Source organism: Paramisgurnus dabryanus, chromosome 20 (assembly GCF_030506205.2).
Source record: "Paramisgurnus dabryanus chromosome 20, PD_genome_1.1, whole genome shotgun sequence".
Taxonomy (NCBI): Eukaryota; Metazoa; Chordata; class Actinopteri; order Cypriniformes; family Cobitidae; genus Paramisgurnus; species Paramisgurnus dabryanus.
This window is the reverse complement of record NC_133356.1, coordinates 29,815,369-29,837,798: the sequence shown is the minus strand read 5'-3', so window position 1 is coordinate 29,837,798 and position 22,430 is coordinate 29,815,369. Positions and strand designations below refer to the sequence as shown.

The window sequence follows — 22,430 nt, the reverse complement described above, 5'->3', positions numbered from 1 at the left end:
TAAGGTGTGCCCTAAATTTTCTGCTGGCACTCCTAAAATGTTCAGTCAGGGGCTACAGTGCTCCTAATAATAAAAAGTTAGTCTGGAGCCCTGAATGACTAGAGTTCAATATAATATATATATATATATATATATATATATATATATATATATATATATATAAAATTTTGGGGGGGAGGGGGGCACTTGAAATTTGGTCACCCTGGGGCACTTCACTGTCATACATTGTACGTGGGTTTGAAAAATCTGCCGGTGGGCATACAGTACGCACGCACTCTTCTGATGACAAAAACTGCGTCATGCGCACCCTCACGGATGCATCAAAAAACGGTACTATACTTCTGTCTCAAAGGGACATTCCACTTTTTTTGAAAATATGCTAATTTTCCATTGAAACATTTGATAATGTGTAGTTGATCTCTAGCAGTTTTAGCATAGCTTAGCACTGTCCATTGAATCTGATTAGATCGTAAGCATCGCGCTAAAAAATAATCAAAGAGTTTTTGTATTTTTCCTATTTAAAACTTGACTCTTTGTAGTTACATTGTGTACTAAGACCGATGGAAAATTAAAAGCTTAGAAAATCGCAACTTTTAATTTTCTGTCAGTCTTAGTACACGATGTAACTACAGAAGAGTCAAGTTTTAAATAAGAAAAATATCGCAACTCTTTGGTTATTTTTTTAGCGCGATGCTAACTGTCTAATCAGATTCAATGAATTATGCTAAAAGTGGTAACGCCAGACCCAGAAATCTGCTGAATGGATTCCAAAAACGGTAAAAATCTAATATTTTAACTCTAGGGGAGCTGGAAAATGAGCATATTTTCAAAAAAGTGGAATGTCCCTTTAACCCCAACGTCGCAGGATCGAAGGCAAGTTATACGAATGTGGTTGTACGAATGAATACAAATTACCTCGTAAAATACATACGGATTGCCATGAGAATGTTATGTAAAGGAGATGTTTTGTGCACATGCTAAATGTCTGAGAACATCTCATTGAGATCTGAAGTTGTTGTACCGTCAAACTTCACGGCCGAATGCACATGAAGCAAAACTACTTGCCACGTAAAGACACACCATTCTTTTCAATTTAGTCATCGCTTAACACTAGTTTGGATATGTTAACTTCTGGATGAATTACACCTTTAATCTGAATTGTTATATGTTCTTCAATAGAACCCACTGTCTAAGAGAAACATAAGACATTAAGTAGTTTTCATATGTGATATTTCCTGTAAATAGTTTGTGATCCTGTAGCTCTGTTGTTGTTCCTGTTGTTCATCTTTCTGTAGCTTAATTGATAAAGCATTGCAGTATCAATACAATGGTCATGGGTTCGATTCCACACATACTGATGAAATTCCTACCTTGTAAATCACTTTGGATACATCTCTCACGAATCCATAAATGTTAATGTAAATCCAAAAGAATGAAATACATTGTGTGTGTGTGTGTTGACACGTACGCAAGGCTCTTCCAATCCTCAGGTTTAGTGTATTGATTTAGTAACTCTCTGGTCTTGAGACGGGCCCTCACCTCCTCACCCGTCCTCTCTGGTTAATTATTGAAGACGCCGGTTCAGGTTACCATATATGGCTGACTCCTGGCTTTCACAGCATTACAGAGGAAGAACGCTTGAGTTATATGAAAGTAAACCTGGCTCAGACCTTGTACTAGTCTGAGTGCATATGCCTCTGGGGAAGACTTTTTTTAATTGATTTTCGTAACTGTCTCGTGAATTTAATGTGTTTGGCTGGAGGTGTTGATGCTATGCGTGACATCATCCTGTAAAGCTTTAGATGAATGGAAAATAAACCAGACTGAATATCTTGACATTTACGTAACTCTCTCTGACATGGTAGATTCAAATGTTTAATGTAAGAAGTATGTGACCCTGTCTGTGAAATCCTAGTTCATAATCTAATTCTGAGATTTGGAGCATCGAAGTTTGAATATTTCACATAAGTCTCATCTCATTTCTTTCTCTCTCTCAGTGACAGTTACATCGTGCGCGTCAAAGCGGTGGTTATGACCCGAGATGACTCGAGTGGAGGATGGCTGGCACAGGAAGGAGGTGGTCTCAGCAGGGTGGGCGTCTGTAAGGTGATGCCCGCTGAGCTGACCGGCCGCAGCGACTTCCTCATCCACGGCGAGCGCCTCAAAGACAAGCAGGTGTGTGGCACGAATATTCATAATCTTTCCCCTCAGGCGCCGCACGGAAACCAGCCTGATTTACAACCCGAGGAGTTTTGCATGCCGGCTTTTTTTCCAGGGAAAATCTGGATGCGTTTGTGATGTGATTTGCAAGACGTTTCCCTTTAGCCCCTGTCATTGCTACAGCAGACGGCGTGCTCTGTTTCTGAAATGTCTCATTTGTTTTGGCTGGCAGGTGATCTTGGAATGTTTCGTGAAGAAGGATCTAGTCTACACAAAGGCCACGCCCACATTTCACCACTGGAAGGTCGACAATAAAAAATGTGGCCTGACGTTCCAGAGCCCCGCCGATGCCCGTGCCTTCGACAGAGGTGTGCGGAAAGCCCTGGAGGACTTAATGGAGGGTGAGAACACACATTACAGTTAGAGAAACCCAACATTAGATTTGGCCTAAATGCACGTAACCAGGGTTAAAGATGCTTCATTTGATTTTTTCCACTCAGAAATGTTTCACATTGATTGTACTTGATCTACACCCTAACATGAAATGAAGACTTTAGTCATTTTATTGTAAAAGAAAAAGCATTTATTATACATAAGGTCGGGCCACCTCATGATAACCTTTACTGTTTTCTTAAAGGTGCTGTAGAATATAAAACTGTATTTATTTAGGCATAGATGAATAATAAGAGTCTCAAACACGATTGTTTCCTCCTTCTTATGTAAACTGCAAAAGACCGGCCAATCTCAACATAACACCGACTGTGACGTTACAGTCGCAATGTACGCACCCAACATTAAATTGCACATTAAATAAAGTACAGTGTTGTTACAATGCTAAAAACAAAGTTGTGACTGCTGAGTTAGCGCTATATGCTAGTTAGTGCTATATGCTAACGTTAAGGCTGCCAAGTTCTACCATTGACATAACATAAGGTGTGTTTACATACACACAGAGCTACTGAAGGAGCTGCTCTGTGAAACAGCCAATCAGAGCAGAGCTCAACATTGTTATTTCATTCTGGTGACAAATCCTAGGGTTGTAAATGGACATGTAAAACCATTTCTGGATCATTTTTGCACTTAATAAAGTTACATACCTTCTATTTAGATATCAGAGAACAAATTAACAGATTATTTTAAATGCATTCTTTGGCACCTTTAATGTATTGTTCTTAGGAGGCATTAAACAGCCATCTTTGGCACTTTTTAGGGTCAATTAATTTAGTGTTTTCAGAAAGATATAAGCATATTTTACTTGGCATTTGACGGTCCACAGGGTGCAGGGCTCTGAATTGTCCTGTGTTACAGACAGACGTGTATGTTGGTGTAGTTATGTACTTTGATATGTCTGTCAATCAGTCTTCAGGGTCATGTGAGCTAGTTTCACTGTCTGCTCCTCAGCTTCCTTCTCTCGCCAGCCTCAAATACCACCATTAACCGACAGGATATGTGAAGGTCTGTCGGCTCACGTCTCCTGTTTACGTGTGTTTTATTTTAGGCTCCACAACTTCCTCTTCAACACTCCAAAATGAGGCTGAACTTGGGGATGACGATGTGTTCACAGTAAGAGCCTTTTGTTTTCAACGGATTATATACGTTTGTGCATTAAACATCCTACTGATGCATTATATTCTTTTTGGCTATACAACAACAATTCCAAGTTATAGAACCATAATATATCTAAACAAAATATATGTTTAAAAATCAATCATACTAAAACATTTTAGGGCCACAATTATTTTTAACAATTATTTTCATAATTGATTAATCGGGCGATTATTTTTTCAATTAATCGACTAATCGGATAAAATATATTTTCAATAAAAACATTTTTAACTGTTTAAAGCTAAATACGGCACTAAATTATTGTATTCACATGCAGGGCCCCAGACTAACTTTTTTCACTAGGAGCACAGTGGCCCCCAACTGAAAATTTTAGGGGCGCAACCAGAAAATTTAGGGGCACATAGCATAAATCAACATGCTAACCAAATATTCACCTTTCTACTAAGTAATACACTGTTATTACTAATAAATACTTTGATGATAGATGCAGAAAGTACAATGTTCTGTTTTAAATTCAGTGTCACATCCAAAAAAAAGGTCAAATTTACTGGTCACACATGTGCGACTGGATGTAAAATTCAGTAGCACACTCTCAAATTTTGGTGGCAAAATGCCACCATTTGGTGGCAGTCTGGAGCCCTGACATGTAAAAGTGTAGTTTTAAGCGTGCAAAAGCCACACACTACTACAGAGTTTACTAACATAATCTTTTTGAAAAAGTTTGTGCAGCTTTTAAATACTAAAACATCTGTATATGTCAAAATATAAATAAACAAACAAACAAAAAAATCCTTAGGGATGTGCTGGTGAGGAAATTTGGCCACAAATTAATAAACAAATTTTAATCTTTAACTTTAGACCATGATAAAAATTAACATTATTCATTATAAACAAAATAATTAAGCCATGTGATATGAAAGTGATACATGCATTGTTACAGAAATAAAAACTTGGATTTCCCTCTTACTTTAAAACAGATGCTTAGTTTGTGGTTCAATACTATTTTTATGAAAACCGAACAACAATTAAATAAACACAAACTCACTTATATTAAAGGACAAAATTAAACCTATATTAACCAGCGTCCATTTCCGTCATTGTCTTGTCAGGGTTGCCAGATCCACATTACAAAACCAGCCCAATGGCTATTCAAAACTATTCCAAAAGCATCCCAATGACTATTCACATCCTAAAAACCAACAACTGATCATTTCCTCTATAACCCGCAAAACATCAACCTGCAGAAAAGTTTAAAAGTTGCCCAATTTAGAAGGACATGGCAACGCTGCTGATGGGGTACACCGCCTTGCTTTTAAACAAGCTGGTTGTGTGGTGCGAAGAAGCGCCTGACTTTAAGGGGCTGTTTACACTTGGTTTTAAGATGTGTTTTCATCGATCGGATCACAAGTGGACGAGAGAGACACATTACGTTTACACCTGGTATTTAAATCCGTCTCTTTTGTCAACTTTCGACCGCATCTGTCCTGAATACTGTGAGGGGGTGGTCTGTGAGACGGTGGGCGAGTCTCTCTGCTGTCATTCAAACGCGAGCGGCAGTAATTATGAGTTTATATGGACACAAACTTATATTATGTCGGAGCCTGCTGCTTGTTTAGCAAGTAAACATGCTGCACAGTGTTTTGTACGTATATTTGTTGGAGCTTTCTCTGAATTTTCAGCGCAATTGATGAAATATGATCGCGCAACTTTCACACACTTGCAAAACGAAACTACGGAGAACACCCGCAGTAGTTTTATCAATGAAAGGCTAAAAATAGCGCTGTTCACCGTATGTTCACGCCAGAAGTCAAAAAAAGACGTAAAACTTGTGTTTAATACCTCAGTTTAGATAAATGGGCGGAGAGAAGGCGGTCGCGTGTGGCTGTTCGAACACATTCAACCACATTGCGTTCCGCAACTCCAAAGCGATCCGATCGTAAGTGGTTTCGACTACCTCTGAATGTGGTTGAAAGTGGTCGAAAGTGGACGCGTTCAAAACGTTTTGAACACTGTTTACACCTGGCATTAACGTCGTCCACTTGTGATCCGATCGACGAAAACGCATGTTAATGCCAAGTGTAAACAGCCTCTAATTATAAGTCACAGCGTGCTGTATAAAGCGATGGTGCAGGAGCATGTGACGTCACAGACCAAGAAATCCATCATTATTTAAGTTAAAAAACTTAAAACCATGTTTTTGTCTTTTATTGTTTTGGGTTTTGTGGAGAACAGAACACCAAAAAACATGACTGTTCAAGATCTGGTTACCTTACAGTCAACGAACAGACATGCATTGACTTTTAAAGTATTATATTTTTAAATTACATTCAGCAGAAATATTGGGAAAATAAGTGCGGGGGGAAATTTGCTTAATTGCGTTACAATCCAAAAGTCTTTGTGATTTTAAAGTATGCTTCATTTATTTAAGCAAAATTCTATTTGTTATTATTAATGTCATGTATGTTCTTAAGGTTTTGTGATGATATCCAAGACATGTTCCTGACTTTTAGCCGTTTATGTTGTTTGAAATGCATGTACTCTTTGAAAGTAATGTTTAGTTACTTCCGCTTCCCTCCAGCTTTCATGTCTACGGGTTTTATTTGAGTGTGTGTGAAGCGTCCCAGAAAAGCCAGAGTCCTTGTGATATTTTTACCCGCCGAGGCCACTGTGGAAAAGATGGCTCTTTGTTTTTTGAAGATGGTGGATGCGATAGCAGCGCGGGCAGGTTTCCTGTGGCGATGTTTCAGTGGGCCGTGCCGCCGTTTGGCTTTTGCCCACATACTGTCCTTTTGTGACAGTCACAGGAGACAGAGAGCAGCAGGCGGGGTCAGGAGATGACTTCCTGCTCGCCCCAGTAAAACTATCATTAGCAGCTGCTTCCTAGCTAACTGCCGTCCTGATTTACTGCCGGCCCGAGTGGAAGGAGGGGAGGGGGGGCATGCACAGGGGAAGCCTCATGGCTCCTGTTTCACTCGCTGTCTGTCTCGCTTTCAGGCCAAAAGGGTAGACTGCTAAGCCAAGGACCCTGAGCTGTAAAGGAAACTTAATCCGGTGCTTCTTTCCGTCCTGGAATTTATGGTTGCGCTGTTGGTTCAGAAATCAGAAGCATCAGATTTACTACCAAGTGCCGGTTGTTTTTTAACACAGATTTAGTTTGTCCCGGAAGTGAGTGGACTGGATTTACAACTCGGGCGATTATGTCGAGGGGAGCTGTTCTTTGCCGGGACGTACATTCCTTCTGACGGTTCCTCGTGAGCTAACCTATACTTAACCTCAGCTGGTTTTAGCTCATTCGGATCTGGAAAAGGACTTAGCCTGCATCTCTAAATGCTGGGCATTTAGCAGGGTGTGTCCGGTGTCGGGCTGGTTGTGCTCACAACACCTCCATCCGCATCTGATCAGAGATGTCTCTTATGCCAAGCACAGCTCGACCCTTGCTAAAAAGAGTCAACTGACCGAGAGATAAGGTTAAACGAAGGTGTTCACGTCCATTAAAATGAGGAATGTGATGTGTTTAGTTATTGTGAATGGCATTGGTCAGTGATCTATTCTGTACGATTGCCTCATAGGTGTTACATCATTCACTACATTGATGTGATGGACAGAACGAAAGGTTTTGTGTCCAGTGAGTCATCAGCACACTTCAGCAGTGCAGGACTTCATGTCCGTCCTCTGGCGTAATGCTGACATAACCCCATTACAGCATCATAACACAAGCAGCACACCCTGATGCTATTTAAAAATGTTATTATGGCTATGATGTGTCATCAGTTCCTAAAGGAAATAAATTTGGTACGGCCGAAATTTGGTGTACTTACCCTTTACTGGGCAGACCCAAATTAAGCAACGTCATTGACTCGGTTGTTAGCTGATAATCAGAATGAAATGTCATTAAGTAAAAAAGCTGTAAAAAATAAATATTTTTTAATAGTTTATCCAAAAAATTTAAACTTTGTCATTCTCAAGTTGTTTTAAACCGGTATACATTTCTTTGTTCTGCTGAAAACAGAAGAAGATATTTGAAATCAACCAGGAAGCTGCCGTTTTTGAAAAGCGCGACACTTCCATTGGAAACAATTGAAAATATACGCCGGCTGCCAGGGTAAATGCCTTGGTGTGCACGCTACCTTAAAGGGATAGTTCACCCAAAAATGAAAATAATGTCATTAAAGACTCGGAACACAGTTTAACCCTGGAGAACCCACAGGGTCAAATTTGGCCAATGTTTATTGCTGCTATCCAAAATCTTCTTGGGTTCTCCAGGGTTAAGATGTTTTATATTTAGTCCGAGAGCTTGCTGACCCTTCATTGAAAATCTATGTATGGTATACTGTCCATGTCCAGAAAGGTAATAAAAACATCATCAAAGTAGTCCATGTAACATCAGTGGGTCAGTTAGAATGTGTTGAAGCATTGAAAATACATTTTGGTCCAAAAATAACAAAAATTACGACTTTATTCAGTCTTCTCTTCCGGTTCTGTTGTGAATCGCGTGCACCTGACTAAAGTCACGTGACGCGGCTGATGTACGACGCGACTGACGTGTTATATGGTGCGCCCCAGCTGGTTTTTTGTGTGCGCCCGAGTTCGTTTACAGTCTGAGGAAGACACATGCTGTAGTTTTAAAGCAACACTATGTAGTTTTCATGTAAAAATGACTTACAGCTCCCCCATGTGGTTGAAAAGCGCAACAGTGCCTGGTATCAGACACTCTTCTGCAGGCAGGGGGAGGGGCGGGGCCGTGTTTCCTACCCTCCACCGCCACTTTCAGAGTGTGCTTGTAGCAGCTAGGAGGCTGCTCAGGTTGCAGCAACAGTACAATTTGTCCAGTTAAAAGTTGTTCTATCACTGAAATAATTTTAGAGACATTATTTAAAGGTAAAAAAACTACATAGTGTTGCTTTAAAAAAATACTTTGCAAACATGTCTGAGGATAAAACATCAGACACCTCACTGCAGTCACGTGACTTTAGTCTCATGCACGCCATTTACAACAGAGGCGGAAGAGAAGACAATGTTGAATAAATTAGTAATTTTTATTATGTTTTTATTTTTAAAATGTATTTTCGATGCTTTAACACATTCTAACTGACCCAATGATGTCACATGGACTACTTTGATGATGTTTTTATTACCTTTCTAGACATGGACAGTATACCTTACATAGATTTTCAATGAAGGGTCAGCAAGCTCTCAGACTATATATAAAACATCTTAAACTGTGTTACGAAGATGAACGGAGGTCTTACGAATTTGGAACGACATGAGGGTTTTTGGGTGAACTATCCCTTTAATGACAGAATTTTCATTTTTTGTTGAACTATCCATTAAAAGGTGTACATACGCATCTTCTGAAATCTTAAAATACTGTTTAAAGGGCCGCTAACCTAGATGTTTTCAGCAATATTAAAATAGTCTATGGTTTCCCCGAATGTGTCTATAAAGTTTCAACTCAAAATACACCACAAATCTTTCATTATACGATGTTGAACATGGCTATTTTTGGCTGCAATGAAAAACGTGCTGCTTCTTTAAATGCAAAGAAAGCTTCTGTTCCTCTCCCCGTATGCAAAGTATGGTGTAGAGCGCTTACAAATGTTCTCTGGACTACATCAAAACATGTGTGTCTGACAGAAGATTGAACTATGTGCTCATGAGGCATAGGCTGTGAGTGGTTATGGTTGAGGTGTAATCAATGTGACATCACATTGATAGGGGATCCCCTCAACAGCCTGTTTTGTGTGACTGTTGCAGTTTAAAGGAGATTACACAAAGAAGAATAGATGGATTTGTATATAACAGGATGTTTCTGCACACACACTGGTGACTCATTTTCTACCAGAAACACATTTAAAAGTGCATTTTCTATGTTAGGGGGGCTTTAATGCAGTTATTAAACATTTTTGAAAGTATTTTTGTCAGACTGGTTCTCGCATGTCATGTATATTCACTGTAAGTATAAATATATATAGTAAACGATATTTGAGAGGTAACAGCAGATTTGCTAAGACAAGATTTTTAGAGAATAACTTTGTCTCTTCCTTACACAAATCTATCATACAGCTTTGTAAGACAGTCTGCAAGTTATATGAACTACTTTTATGATATTTTTACAGTGCTCTTTGTCCCTTGGAGCTTGGTTGTATAAATCACATCTATATTCTACCTCACTATTTTCCTTCCATGTTGGAAAAAGTCTCCTTTTGTGGGTTGTAAAGTTTTTATACTGTATTACTCATTGTAGTGACATACTGCTGACACTGAAAAGCTCAAACCTGAACCTGAAATTTGAACTATTGTTAACTTCTACAAATTTATTCCGATTCAAGCTCAGAAAAAACTGGCACGGACTTTGTTTTGGGATGCATATGATTTATAATATACTCTTAAATAAGTAGTTTAGGACTATTTAGATCATGTGTGTGTGTGTGTGTGTGTGTGTGTGTGTGTGTGTGTGTGTGTGTGTGTGTGTGTGTGTGTGTGTGTGTGTGTGTGTGTTGAGGGAAATTATAGAAATGCTAGAAAAACAGCTTCCTGTGTAGCAGTGGGGCAGGATAAGGGTTTAGCTGTATGGATAGCTCACAGTCAGGGCTCATGGGATGCTCAGGGGAAGTGGGATGTGGAAGACTAACAGTTCTGGGAAGAGCAGAAAAAATGAGGTGGAAAGAATCAATGCTTCTTTTATGTTCGTGCTAGAGAGCCTTTATTTCTTTATTCTCTACAGTCCTTAGCGGCACTGTGCGTCTATGTGTATGTAAAGGCTCTCAGGACCGCTCACAGAAGTGGAAAAGGTACCAGTGCCCTTTTACCCTCGGGGCATCCCTGCTTCAGACGCAAGGTGCGTCATTATAGGCAATTTAACTTGAAGCTCAATTAGTTCCAGTATATTTTCTCTCCCTAGATTGTTGAGGAATTGGAAAAGCCTTTAAACCCTCGTCACCGTGGAAACCTATAGATAACTTTTCTGCAAGAACAACCAGGCACGTAGCCATGTGGCCACACACTGACCACACTTGCATGCAAGGAACAGGCATTTAAGTAATTGAATCAAATTGCTTGTGGTTGACCTGAATGGCAAAACAATTTTTTTATTGTAAAGGCCTGTTCACACCAAATATGATAACTTTAAAGCTTCCTTGGTTATTATTGTTTCTAAACTCTGTACTCCATATCGATTTATCCACGGGCCTGGTTTTAATCATTGCTTCTATAACTTGTGCTCTTAAAACTGGTCCTCTGTCAGCTACATTAAGCTTTGTCCGGCTGTAGCTGGTTTAGTATACAGACGGTTTGGCCTGCCCGGTCTGGATCGGTCTGATGTGGTTTCGTGCCACAGGGTGGCCAGCCTGAGTCTCTTGACTTAATTGAGCGGGCCCATTTGTGAAATTATCCAAAAGACTTCAGTTCCCCAAAGCTCAATGCTCTCCCCCTCCCTCATTATCTCGCCCTCCCCCACCGCTCCACTGATTGCGTGTCATTAACAGTCCGGTATGGGCCCTGCTGCTGAGAAGGTATTCCTTTGAATTAGAGTCGGGCCACATGTGCCTTTGAACTCTCTTGTTATCTCTGCTACGCCACACTTTAGAGCTTTTTCGATAAGATGGCTGATTTCGTGCTGGGGGCTAGCGATTTAGTGTACCCTGTCTTGTTCTTATATGCTCTGTACCAGAACCTAATGAGCTGCCTAGATAAGCGTTTAGCTAGGTTCTCTATGCGAAGGCTGCTCCAGAAGTTTAGAAGCTTGTTTATGCTGAAATACATGATTTTGAGGGCAGGATGGCATATATCTTTTGTGGAGAAGGCAATCCCAGAATGCACTGCAAAGTTCAAGATTGCAAGTATAAGAAATTACGAACATTGATTACAAACATTTAATACAACTAAAAATTTAACTAGTTCAGTTTGACAAAAATAAATGGTTTAACCCAGTATTTATGTGGTAACCCTGCTGAAAAAAAAAACAATAAAACCATTACAGAAAATTCTAATGGTTTCCATTAAAATACCAATAGAAACCATTAGCTTTTATCATTAAAACCACTACACTGTAGTGTGTTTTGGGCCATATTCCATTACTACCAATAAAATTCCAAATAAAACCATTAGAATTTCTGTGATGGTGTCTATTGTTTTTTTTTAGCAGGGAATACCGAACTCATTTGAAATCTGTTATAAGTTACCACCTTAAATTAAATAAACTAGTTCAATCTGACAAAATTGAACCGTTTACCCCAATATTTATGTGCTATGTAGTTTTATATTTATTAGTTTGTCGTTGTTAGCTTAGCACAATGCTAACACCAAACTAATTTGAAATCTGTTGCACGCTACCACATAAAATTAAATAAACTAGTTCAGTCTGACAATTTTTTTTACTATTCAACAAAGCATTCATGTTTTTTTTATAAAAGTTTGACATTGTTAGCTTAGCAACATGCTAAACTATTGGAACCATTAACTGCCTGAAAATGTAAAACCACTTTGGTCTGACAAACATTTAGGGGTGGTTTCCCAAACAGGGATTCTCTTAAAAAAGGACTAGGCCTCAGTTTAATTAGGAAAAATAACTAGTTTTAACAAACATGCCTTACTAAACTTTACTTGTGTGCATTTTGAGGCAAAACAAAGGGCACTGGTTTATTTTAAGATATGTCAGTGCAGGTTGTTTTCAGTTTGGACAGCTCTTACAATTATTTTAGTCTAGGACTAGTCTAATCCATGCCCTGGAAACCACCCCTAACTGTTTAACCCAACATTTATGTATCCTTGTCCAAACTATCGGTCTCATTTTTCAGTTACTGCCTGAAAATGAAAAGCCAGTTCAGTCTGACGAAAATTGACAGATTGACCTAATATTAACGTGTGGTACATATTTTTATTAATTTTGCATTGTTAGCTTAGCAACATGCTAATACCAAACTCTATTAGAATCAATTGTGAGTTACTGCTTCTGCAGTGTCTCGAATCATTTACTTGTGAGGGTATGATGCTTTTTTTTTAAATAGCTCCCTATTTAGTCAGCTAGCTTACTTTTTTCCTCCTTGTCTCATACCGTTTGAGTCTTTGGCTCAGTGTAACCGTCTTAAAGTTTCTGTGTTTTTAATTATCTCCAGCGCTCCGGCCTCAGCTATCCTCCTAAGCGTATTTTTGAATCGTGTCGGCTCAGGCTCTTGGCAGTGCTCTGAGGGACGCCTGTATTATTTTTGGCCAGCAGTTCTGAGGTCTTTGTATGAACATGAAGGGCTGTCCAGGCCAGATCGTGGCAGCGAGAGAGCTCAGGCCGGGCCGCAGAGGCTTCTGTTCCGCTCGCCCAGCTGGAGTTTAGCCTCAAACATGGAAAAACAGGAAAAACTCAGTTTGAATGGCATCGCATTATCCAAACTATGTGATCTAATCTCTATGTATGGGTTGGATCTTCTAAGTATTTGTTCCTGTGTTGACATATTTCCAATTGAATAGGAAGTTTGGATAGGACATATAAGCCAATAGCCTATTAGATACACTTTATTTGATATTTGCTTGCTAGAAAGTATTATGGAAAGGACTAATTCCTGACAAATTTTCATTCAAGACTGCAACAAACATTTGGTTACGTCTGTAAGTGCAAGATGAGTCATCAATTTATAATGTCTGTTTTTCCAAAAGAGAAGACAGTAAATCTAAAACTTAAAATTATTCATACTGTAGAAGCACACTGGTATGTAGATGACCTCAAAGCTCTCTATTCATTGCAACGAGCTACTTTTACTAATATTTAAATTTCACATATATCACTTTTTTAAAGTTAAAAATGCATGTGCTTTGACTCCACCTGGCAGGTGGTTATTGAAGGCATCCGGTTCAGGCAAAGGAAGGATCATATCCAGACTTAAAGCCACTAATCGCTTCCTATCCACCCATCCGCCTTGCATGCTGGCCTGTCTGTATGTCTGCCTGTTCAGTGTTCAGCCCAGATTTGTGGGCAGCTGTCTACCTGCACCATTCATGTCTTCCTTGGTAAAAAAAAATCCTAATCCAGTTTGCCAGACATAACTGGTCTTCCATTTAAATCAACTGAGCGCAACCTTGGCCAGACTGGAAGACCTTAAAACAGCCAAGGCCGGCAAACCCACTTAAGCTGGTTTAACTTCCATAGCTAACTAGCTAAACCTTGCCTGTTAGGCTTTTGGTGTTGTGCCCATAAGTCTCATATGTAAATGGCTTCTTTGCATGTGAAATGAGAAACAGTGCTTTGTTGTGCTCACAAATGGGTTGCAGGTTTGTCAGGTCTGATATTTTTAAGCTGCCCTGTCTCGCAATAATAGCTTCAGTCTGGTCCACACTATACCTTCAAACATGTAAATTGTTATTATAAATTCTTCAGTATCTCTCTTTCTGCCGTGTATTGCTCGCTTTAAGATGGTCATAAATGATTTGGTCTCGACCAATGAGGTGCTCCATTGTGCTGTGTGTGGTGATGTTATGGACCAGAGCTGTTGGTTGTGTGTGTGTTTAATGGCCTACATCCCAGCATGCTGGAATCATTTGGAGTTCCTCTAATAACAGGGAGACTTTTTACAAATCCTGCGGCTTGATTTTTTTGTTTAATTGCACGGTGAAGTTGAGCCACGTCATGTCGGATCGACTGCGCTGACGTTAATGTGTATGTCTGCGTGTTCGTGCACATTATATGGCCGTGCGTCTGGTGTATTATGTTTACCCAGCCACCCATGAGGTCATGGAAAACTGCGTTTATTTGGCGAAACACCTGCTCGAAAGATCTTGACTTCTTCTTAAAAGACTGACCTCAATTTCCTGGACAGTACATGTACAGTTTTCCTTATGATATATGTGTATTTAGGAGCGAATGCTCTGGTGTTTCTTGCAGATGTCTCTGGGTTATTCAAGGCTATTTCTGTGTCTGTTTTCCAGACCGCCACTGATAGTTCTTCAAATTCGTCTCAGAAGAAGGAACATACAACTCAAATGGTGGCCACCTCCACGTTTTACGAGCCGCACCAACACCGCTGCATCCTGCAGTGCCGGCCCCATGAGCGCTACAGTCTGGAGCAGGTGCGTGAAGAGCTGGAGACTATTCAAACAACTCAAGTAATACAATTTTACATTCATTTATTTATACTAAGGGTGCCTAATTTAGATTGGGGAGTCAAATTTGTTTTAGGGGAGGCTTTTTTACTTGGTTTATTCATGCAGAGCACATGCACAACACATGCTCTTCTTGAGTTAAAAAAACCCAGGATCAGCTTTATGCTGCTTTAAAAATTGGGTAAAACAAAAAGGGGTGTATAGCTTGTATACTTATAGGAACCAAAACACAAAAATGCCCAAATATATGGCCTAATATATACATTCACACATTTCGTATAAACTTTTTTATTCAAGTGATTTACAGTACATAACAAGGTACAGTGTTCCCATGGGTCCTTGAAATCCTTGAAAGTTTGTGAATCTGGGGGGAAATCAAGGCCCTGCATAGATACAGGTCATTGAAAGTGCTTAAATCTATTTATGCAAGAAGTTTTCTGAAAAAATCCATATTATTCCCTGTGTAGTGTAGGATAAATCATAAAAATTCTAGACTTTATAAGCACACGCGGTAAACTGTTCCCTTTAAATGTGTATATCTTCTGTATGCGAATGTTGATTCATACCAAAAATTTTTTTGCATAGTTGTGTTTGACACATGAAAACGTCTCGGGTTGCGTGTGTAACTGTTTTTCCCTGAGATGGGAACAAGACGCTGCGTCTCCCTTTCCATACTTCCTACATCCCTATAACTCCGTCTTTGGCAATATTTCAGATAGCGATATACTTCCTGGCTCCCGCATCACCCTGTCTTTGTCATTAAGCCTCACCATTGGTTGAATTTGATATACACATTCAGATGCACTTACCCCTGAAGGAGTCCCCAAGTGTCACCGCAGTGACGCAGCGCGAGTTCCCTCGAAAGGGAACTGTAACATGTATCTTAAGAGGTAACACGATGTAACCTTGCTCTAACTTGAAATGTGTCTCCACATTTAGTCCTTGAATTTGAGGGTATTGGACCTGGATAGTCCTTGAAAGGTCCTTGAATTTGAAGTTAACTAAGGTGTGGGTACCCTGAAGGTATACATCTGTGTTCCCTGGGGTTTGAACCCATTACCTTTGCACTGCTATATCAATTGAGCCACATGAATTTGTAGACCTAATGTTGGATGATTTTGTGCAGTTAATCCCAAAAAATAGACTTTTCTCCAGAAATTGCATGCCGATATCTAATTGTATTGTTTATCATGTCTTCCAGAAGTTCTCCAGGAACCTCTTTCCATTTGAGGATGAGGAGATAGTCCGCATCAATCCCCGCGAACGCTGGGTTATCACGGGCTACGAAGACTACCGATACGCCGCCGTACCGGACAAGTTCAACCAGCCCGATGACTCGGACTCGTACGTTCACATCGGCAAGAACGAACCCTTAAAGCACGACTACAATTACCCCTACGTGCCCAGCTCGGACTTCAGCCAGTGTGACATCAAGAGCCACCGCGCAGGCACAGAGGGCGGAGTGGTGGCTGCCCAACCGCGGCCTTTCAAGTTCAAAGGCAAGCGAAGGAAAGAGGACGGCGAGCGATCGCGTTGCGTCTACTGCCGGGACATGTTTAACCACGAGGAGAACCGGCGCGGGCAGTGCCACGACGCCCCGGACCCCATCCGGACCTGCATCCACCGGGTCAGCTTCATGTGGTGCGCGGACAGCATGCTTTACCACTGCATGTCCGACCCGGAGGGCGATTACTCCGACCCGTGCTCTTGCGACACAGGCGAGGAACGTTTTTGTTTGCGCTGGATGGCCCTGCTGGGTTTGTCGCTGTTGGCGCCCTGTCTGTGCTGCTACCCGCCGCTGCACGTGTGCCACCGCTGCGGCGTGGCCTGCGGCTGCTGCGGGGGGAAGCACAAGGCCGTCGGCTGAGCCCACCACCGCCCGCCCGTCCTCCTTCCCTCCCGAACGAACCTTACGTAGGCCTCTTAGAACGCAAGCACTGAGGAGGGCAGGAGTGGAAATCACGGTCGGCTCGCTGGAGCTTTTCTGGTTCCGGAAAGAATTGGTGCATTTAACTGGCTTGAAAAACTTTTTCTGCTCTTTCGTTTTGGTTATATAAAAATATATATATAAATATATAAGAATATATATGTTTATATATATGTATATGTTCTTTTCTTCCTCTTTTATTGTGGATGTTTCTTTCGATTTCGTGCAAACGAAATTACCCTTCTTGTCAGGTGGCTCTCGGAGCCCATGTGTCATGCATCACTTATGCAGGTACTTTATATTTTTTACACTGATTTTACGTTTCAAGAACTTGAATCGCTTGTTATTTTAATGTCGTGTGTGCTCGATTTGACCATCCATCGTTTTGATTTTGTGTTGGTTCGGTGTGGCCGGCAAAGGGAGGTTATAGCTGTTTACTCTTCCTGAGCGGCTCCTTAGATGAACCGACATTTATATCCCAAGCCCTTTAACCATTAAAGGTGCTCTAAGCGAATTGAAGCGTTCTAGACCATAAAACATTTTTTGTTACATACCGGAAACATCTACTCACTATCTGCTTGCTGCCTGTCCGCTGATCAAACTGTAAAAAAACGCGATCTCTGTAGACAGCCCAGGCTTCACAAACGGCAATATCAACAAATGGCCAAACCTAGCAATCCCAAAACAAAACAAAGTATTCCAGCCAATAAACGACAAGAAGGATTTGGGGGTGGGGGTTGGGCGCGTTCATGAAAGCACGGAAGGGAGGGGGAGGGTGAGGAGTTAGCTACGCTCCGTCTGTTTGAAAACAGTTCAAACATCAACAGGAAGTGACGTCGCACATTATTCGCTTAGAGCGCCTTTAAGAACAATAACATTGAGATTAGCTTGAGACACTAAATCTGTAGTTGGGTGGAGTGACTGGGTTTCGAATGCAAGAGTGGATTTTTACTGAGTTTGAAGGAGAGAGTATGTTGATGCTTGTGTGTGTGTGTTTGTGTGTTGTAAAGGAATGATAACATTGTATCACAGCATAGTATTGTTGTTATTATTATATTTAAGCCAAATTTACATAAGCTGCATTGATTATGTATTGAGTATATGTAAATACTGTATACTCGTATGTATATGTTTAAAAATCGAATTATTGTAATCATCTTCGACAGCCACAGATGTGCTCCGGCCGTTTTCCTTACTCTTTTGACTTTTTCGACGTAAGGGTGGCTTTTAAGTTAAAGCGTATTTCAGATCCAAAGATTATTTTTGTCATATTTATTTTCACGGTAAATCGAATCACCAGCCAAAGGGAGGAAAAAACTGAGAAAATTGTTGGGCAGAGACTCACAGCCATATGGGAAAGTTGAGTTTCCAGCTAGCTCACACTGCTTACTCTGCAAAAAAATATCTTTTTTCTCATTCAATATTTTGTCATGTTTTCCAGAAAGAATATCTGAACAGCCTTGAAACAAAAACACATAATATTGTGCAATGCATGGGATGCACCGATACAAAAAAATGCTGAGATTTATTTGGTTACTTAGAGTGACATCAACCGATACCGATTGTTGTTTTTAAATTCTTGTTTCGAATTATTACGCCAGAGCATAAAAACTGCGGAGTGTACAAACTGCAATTCTGTTGTCATTGTCACCCAATTCATAATAATCAAGGGTTTTTCCAACCCTTTTCATTGTCAGGATATAATCTGCCCTGATCATCACCTTTTTTTAAACAACCGGCAAATGTCTGATAGTGCTAAAAACTGCAGATACCGATAATAGGCCGATATTTTGGTGCATCCCAAGTGCTTGTTAACAGAGAATTATGTAATTTATTTTATGTATATTTATTTTTCTTAGCCCATTAAAAGACATTATGAAAAAAATCTAAAATTAGATATTTCTATTTGCCAACGCACTGTACAAAAAAGTTTGTTCAACTAAAATGTTTTAGTTCATTCAGCTTAAAAAATATTAGCTTTGTAAAAATTGTTGTTTTTTTAAGTTGAATTAACTTTTAAGGCAGCCAGGTAACTTACTTATGTAAGTTGAACCAACTTTTTTTACAGTTTGAGGTTAGTTTACTAACTAAATTATCTGTAAACAAGCCTTAATATGAAACATATTTTTTGCTTCGTAGAAATGTATCTGGTTTTACACTGTACAAAGTAAAAGGTTCTACTTAAAAAACTTACTTCAATTGGTAACACCTAAAAAATGTAAGTTTAATAAACTTACTTTTTCTTATTTTAAGTGAAAATTTAAGGTGAAAAACATTTTATAAATTAATTTATTTGTTAACACCAGGGGTCTCCAACCTTTTTGTGAGCAAGAGCTACCACAATGGATAAAACAATCTGGAGGGCTACTTTTTTTAAATAGTCAATACTAAAAACTTTGTACTTTATCTTGTTGATTTTATATTACTTGTTTTATCATTGTTTAAAATGTTAACATACATAAAAGAAGCCAAGCTAATATAAAAATATGTAATAAATAAATATTAAAATTGGGCTATAAATAGAATGTGCTTTGGCCCACAGGCACTACGTTGGGGACGACCAGTTAAAAAATCTTCAAATTTCTAGGCGTTACCAATTGAAGTGATTTTTAAATTGATCCTCTTTAGTGATTTAGATATTTTTACTACAAAACAAGACGAAAATATTGATAAAAAGATGTTTTGCAGTCTATTTGATATTCTATGGAGTGGAACACTAAACCTTTCCCTTACTGACAGATGGCCCATAATTTGTCTTTATGGTATAGAAAAATAACAGAAAGAAGGAAGTAAGGAATAGTTGTCTCAAAGATGTTTCCAACTCCAATCCTGTTCTCTGAAACAGAAAAATAAGCTTGATTTTAGGGTGCTTTAAAGAGGGACGTTTGCCAAACCGATCTCCATTTCCTACATTACAATAATGCTACTTAACGCCTTAATTTTGTCTTACGAGAGCAAGACTTTATGAGAACACAGTAAAACGAATCAGTGCTGTTTCTCAAAGAAGTAAAAATAAATAGATATTTTTCTATTCTCTTAAAATAAAAACAACACCCCAACGCATAGGCCTTTGTGTTCTAAAAAATAAAAATCTTGCTCCAGTTATTTGTGGGAGTCAAACGGCATGGTACAATCTGTGAGATGGCTCGTATGTATCGGGTCTGTCTCCATCACCTCACCTGACCCTGTGAAGGACTTTATAGTGCTTTATGCTAAATAAATTGTCGAGCAACAAAGCATTACTCTGCATTGATATTCAAACTGTATGTGAGCATTCAAATTAATGTACAGTGTACATGCATCAAATGTTTGTGTTGCCTCAAATTCATGTCCTCAGAGGTGCTATGTTCTCTTAAAAATAAAGGTTCTTGAGTTTATCAGTGAAAACCCAGCAAAGAGACACCTGGTTTTTGTCCAGATGTTTTCTGGATAACGGTAAAGCTCTTGCATGTTATTTTTTGTTTATACTGGGTCTAGTTTTCATCTGTTAAACATGCAATCCAAGTTAAATTAATTTTTCTGCCTAATAGACATTCCTTATTGTCCAAACAATCTTTCAAAATTGAACAACTTTCCTCTTACTTTTCAACCCATCTCCTGGCTCACTTCTGGTGAGCCCACATTTCACAATTCAATTGATTTCAATGAATAAAATCCATATTTTTCATTCATTCAAAAATATGTAGAAGTAAAATGGGTTTCAACTCTAAATCAACCAAATTAAATGTTGGGTTATTTTCAGTCAAGCACTGGGTCAAAAGGGAACGAGCTCAACCCACTGGGTTTTAATTTCATCTATGCTGGGTGGTTTTAACTCACTGTTGGGTTGAAACATTTGCTGGGTTAATTTAATTCAACGACTGGATTTGTCAATTTTAACCCAATGCATTGGTTAAAAGTAACCCAGTATTTTTAGATTGCTGGATAAATGTGAATTAGCTGTAAAGTGCCATTATATGCACACTCTAAAAATGTCTGGGTTATTTTTAAACCATAATGGCTAAATATTGGACGGAACATACCGCTGGGTTAAAATCGACTCAATTCTGGGGGTTTTTAACCCAATTGTTTGGTTATTATAATATGCTTGGTTATTAGACATGTGTTCTGTCCAATATTTACCCCTTATGGGTCAAAAATAACCCAGACAGTGGGGTACAAGTTTGTGCAAAACCTTATGATTCATGTTATCCCAAACCTCAAGTCTGCCTACTTTTAAAAACGAATAATTTTTTCTGGAACCTTTATTTTTAAGAGTGTAGATGTGATACTGTGTGTTGAATTAAGTGTAAAGACATCTAATTTATGTAGAGACCCCCTGTCATTCACTGGAGTCTTTTTTTGGTGGGCGACGGAGAGGAAACAGATCTAATGCCTCACTGTGTCTTTCATTTACCACGTGTCATTTCTGTATCTGAATCTGTCAGCTTCTGCAAATACCAGTGTCATTCAAGTTTAGAGAAGAGCTGAATTTTATTTTTCTATCTGTGGTAATGAAACATTAACCCAAAGCATTCTCTATATGTGCATCTGTCCTGGTGAAACATCTCTCTAACCACACACATTTACCTGTTTAAGAAGTGCCTGAAACATATTGTTAATCTCTCTCCTTGTATATGAAAACTGAAAAGAAACCGACAAAAATTAAATAAACCCTATTGTATTGATTAGTTTTGTTTTTTACGATCCGAATTTTTACCTCTGTAAAAAGGCGAAAAGATCTATATCGAGTGTATGATGTACATTTTTATTTCTATTTTTTTTAATCGTTTCTAACATGTAAGATCAATGTAGCTCCTGCTTTTAGGAACAGATGGGATGAAAAGAACGGACTCTGTAAATACAAGCTGATCATATCGGAGCTACGTGACGGCCTGGCCGCTGTGTAGATCTACATGTTTGTCATAGGTCCCAATAAAAATGAAAGAAACCAGTAACGCAAGGCTTGCATTTGTTCTGTTTAAGTACGTTTACTTAAGCAATAAAATTGTATTGTTTATTTCTCACCTTCATGTCATGCAGGACACACCCACGATAAAAATAATGATGAATATTAACTTGAATTTCAACCAGTGGCGGCCGGTGACTTCTCTTCCGAGGGGTGCGAATTCAAAATATGTGTTTGTGCATTATGTGAACCTATGTGAATTATGCGTCTTGTCAAAATACGTGCCTGCTGCACACGCATTGAAATGGTTTATGATAGAGACGCTCACCCTCACAAAATACTCACAAGACACGAACTTAACTTTACACTAAACTCTTGATGCACATGAGATAAAGTGAGTATCTGGCAAACGCGAGCATCTTTTTTATCATAAACCTTTTAGACGCGTGTGCAGCAGGACATGCGATTAACATGACGCTCCAAACACATATTTTGAAATGACGAGTCAAACACATAATGGGCTACATACATGTTGTGACGAGCTTCGCATCGTGCTCTCTCGAAAAAAAAGTCACTGGCCGCCCGCTACTGATTTCATTACATATGCTCACACACAAAAAATAATGCTTTTAGATAATGTATATACCGAATACAGATATAGACGACTTCTGTTGGTGTTTGTAAAACAAAGTATCTGATATTTTCCCTGACACCTCATTTTGTTTCACATAAGAAAAAATTGAGGATAGTTTATTGATAGGCCTACAAAATTAAAGATGTAAATGAAGGATGAGAAAAGATGGC

At 39.2% G+C, this 22,430-nt stretch overlaps 1 protein-coding gene across 3 annotated transcripts in view; it reads left to right on the top strand.

Moving 5' to 3' along the window:
• Window positions 1-21,671, top strand: part of spred2b (sprouty related EVH1 domain containing 2b) — a 45,207-nt gene extending 23,536 nt beyond the window's left edge. For 2 of the 3 annotated variants that reach the window (XM_065250926.2, XM_065250932.2), the window contains exons 2-6: window positions 1,998-2,175; window positions 2,393-2,561; window positions 3,659-3,723; window positions 14,638-14,814; window positions 16,013-21,671. In XM_065250926.2, the coding sequence (XP_065106998.1) occupies window positions 1,998-2,175; window positions 2,393-2,561; window positions 3,659-3,723; window positions 14,638-14,814; window positions 16,013-16,678 (1,255 nt within the window). In that variant the 3' untranslated portion in view covers window positions 16,679-21,671. The remainder of the gene's footprint in view (window positions 1-1,997; window positions 2,176-2,392; window positions 2,562-3,658; window positions 3,724-14,637; window positions 14,815-16,012) is intronic. The other variant, XM_065250941.2, reaches the window with a different exon arrangement.
• The last annotated feature ends 759 nt before the right edge of the window (window positions 21,672-22,430 follow it).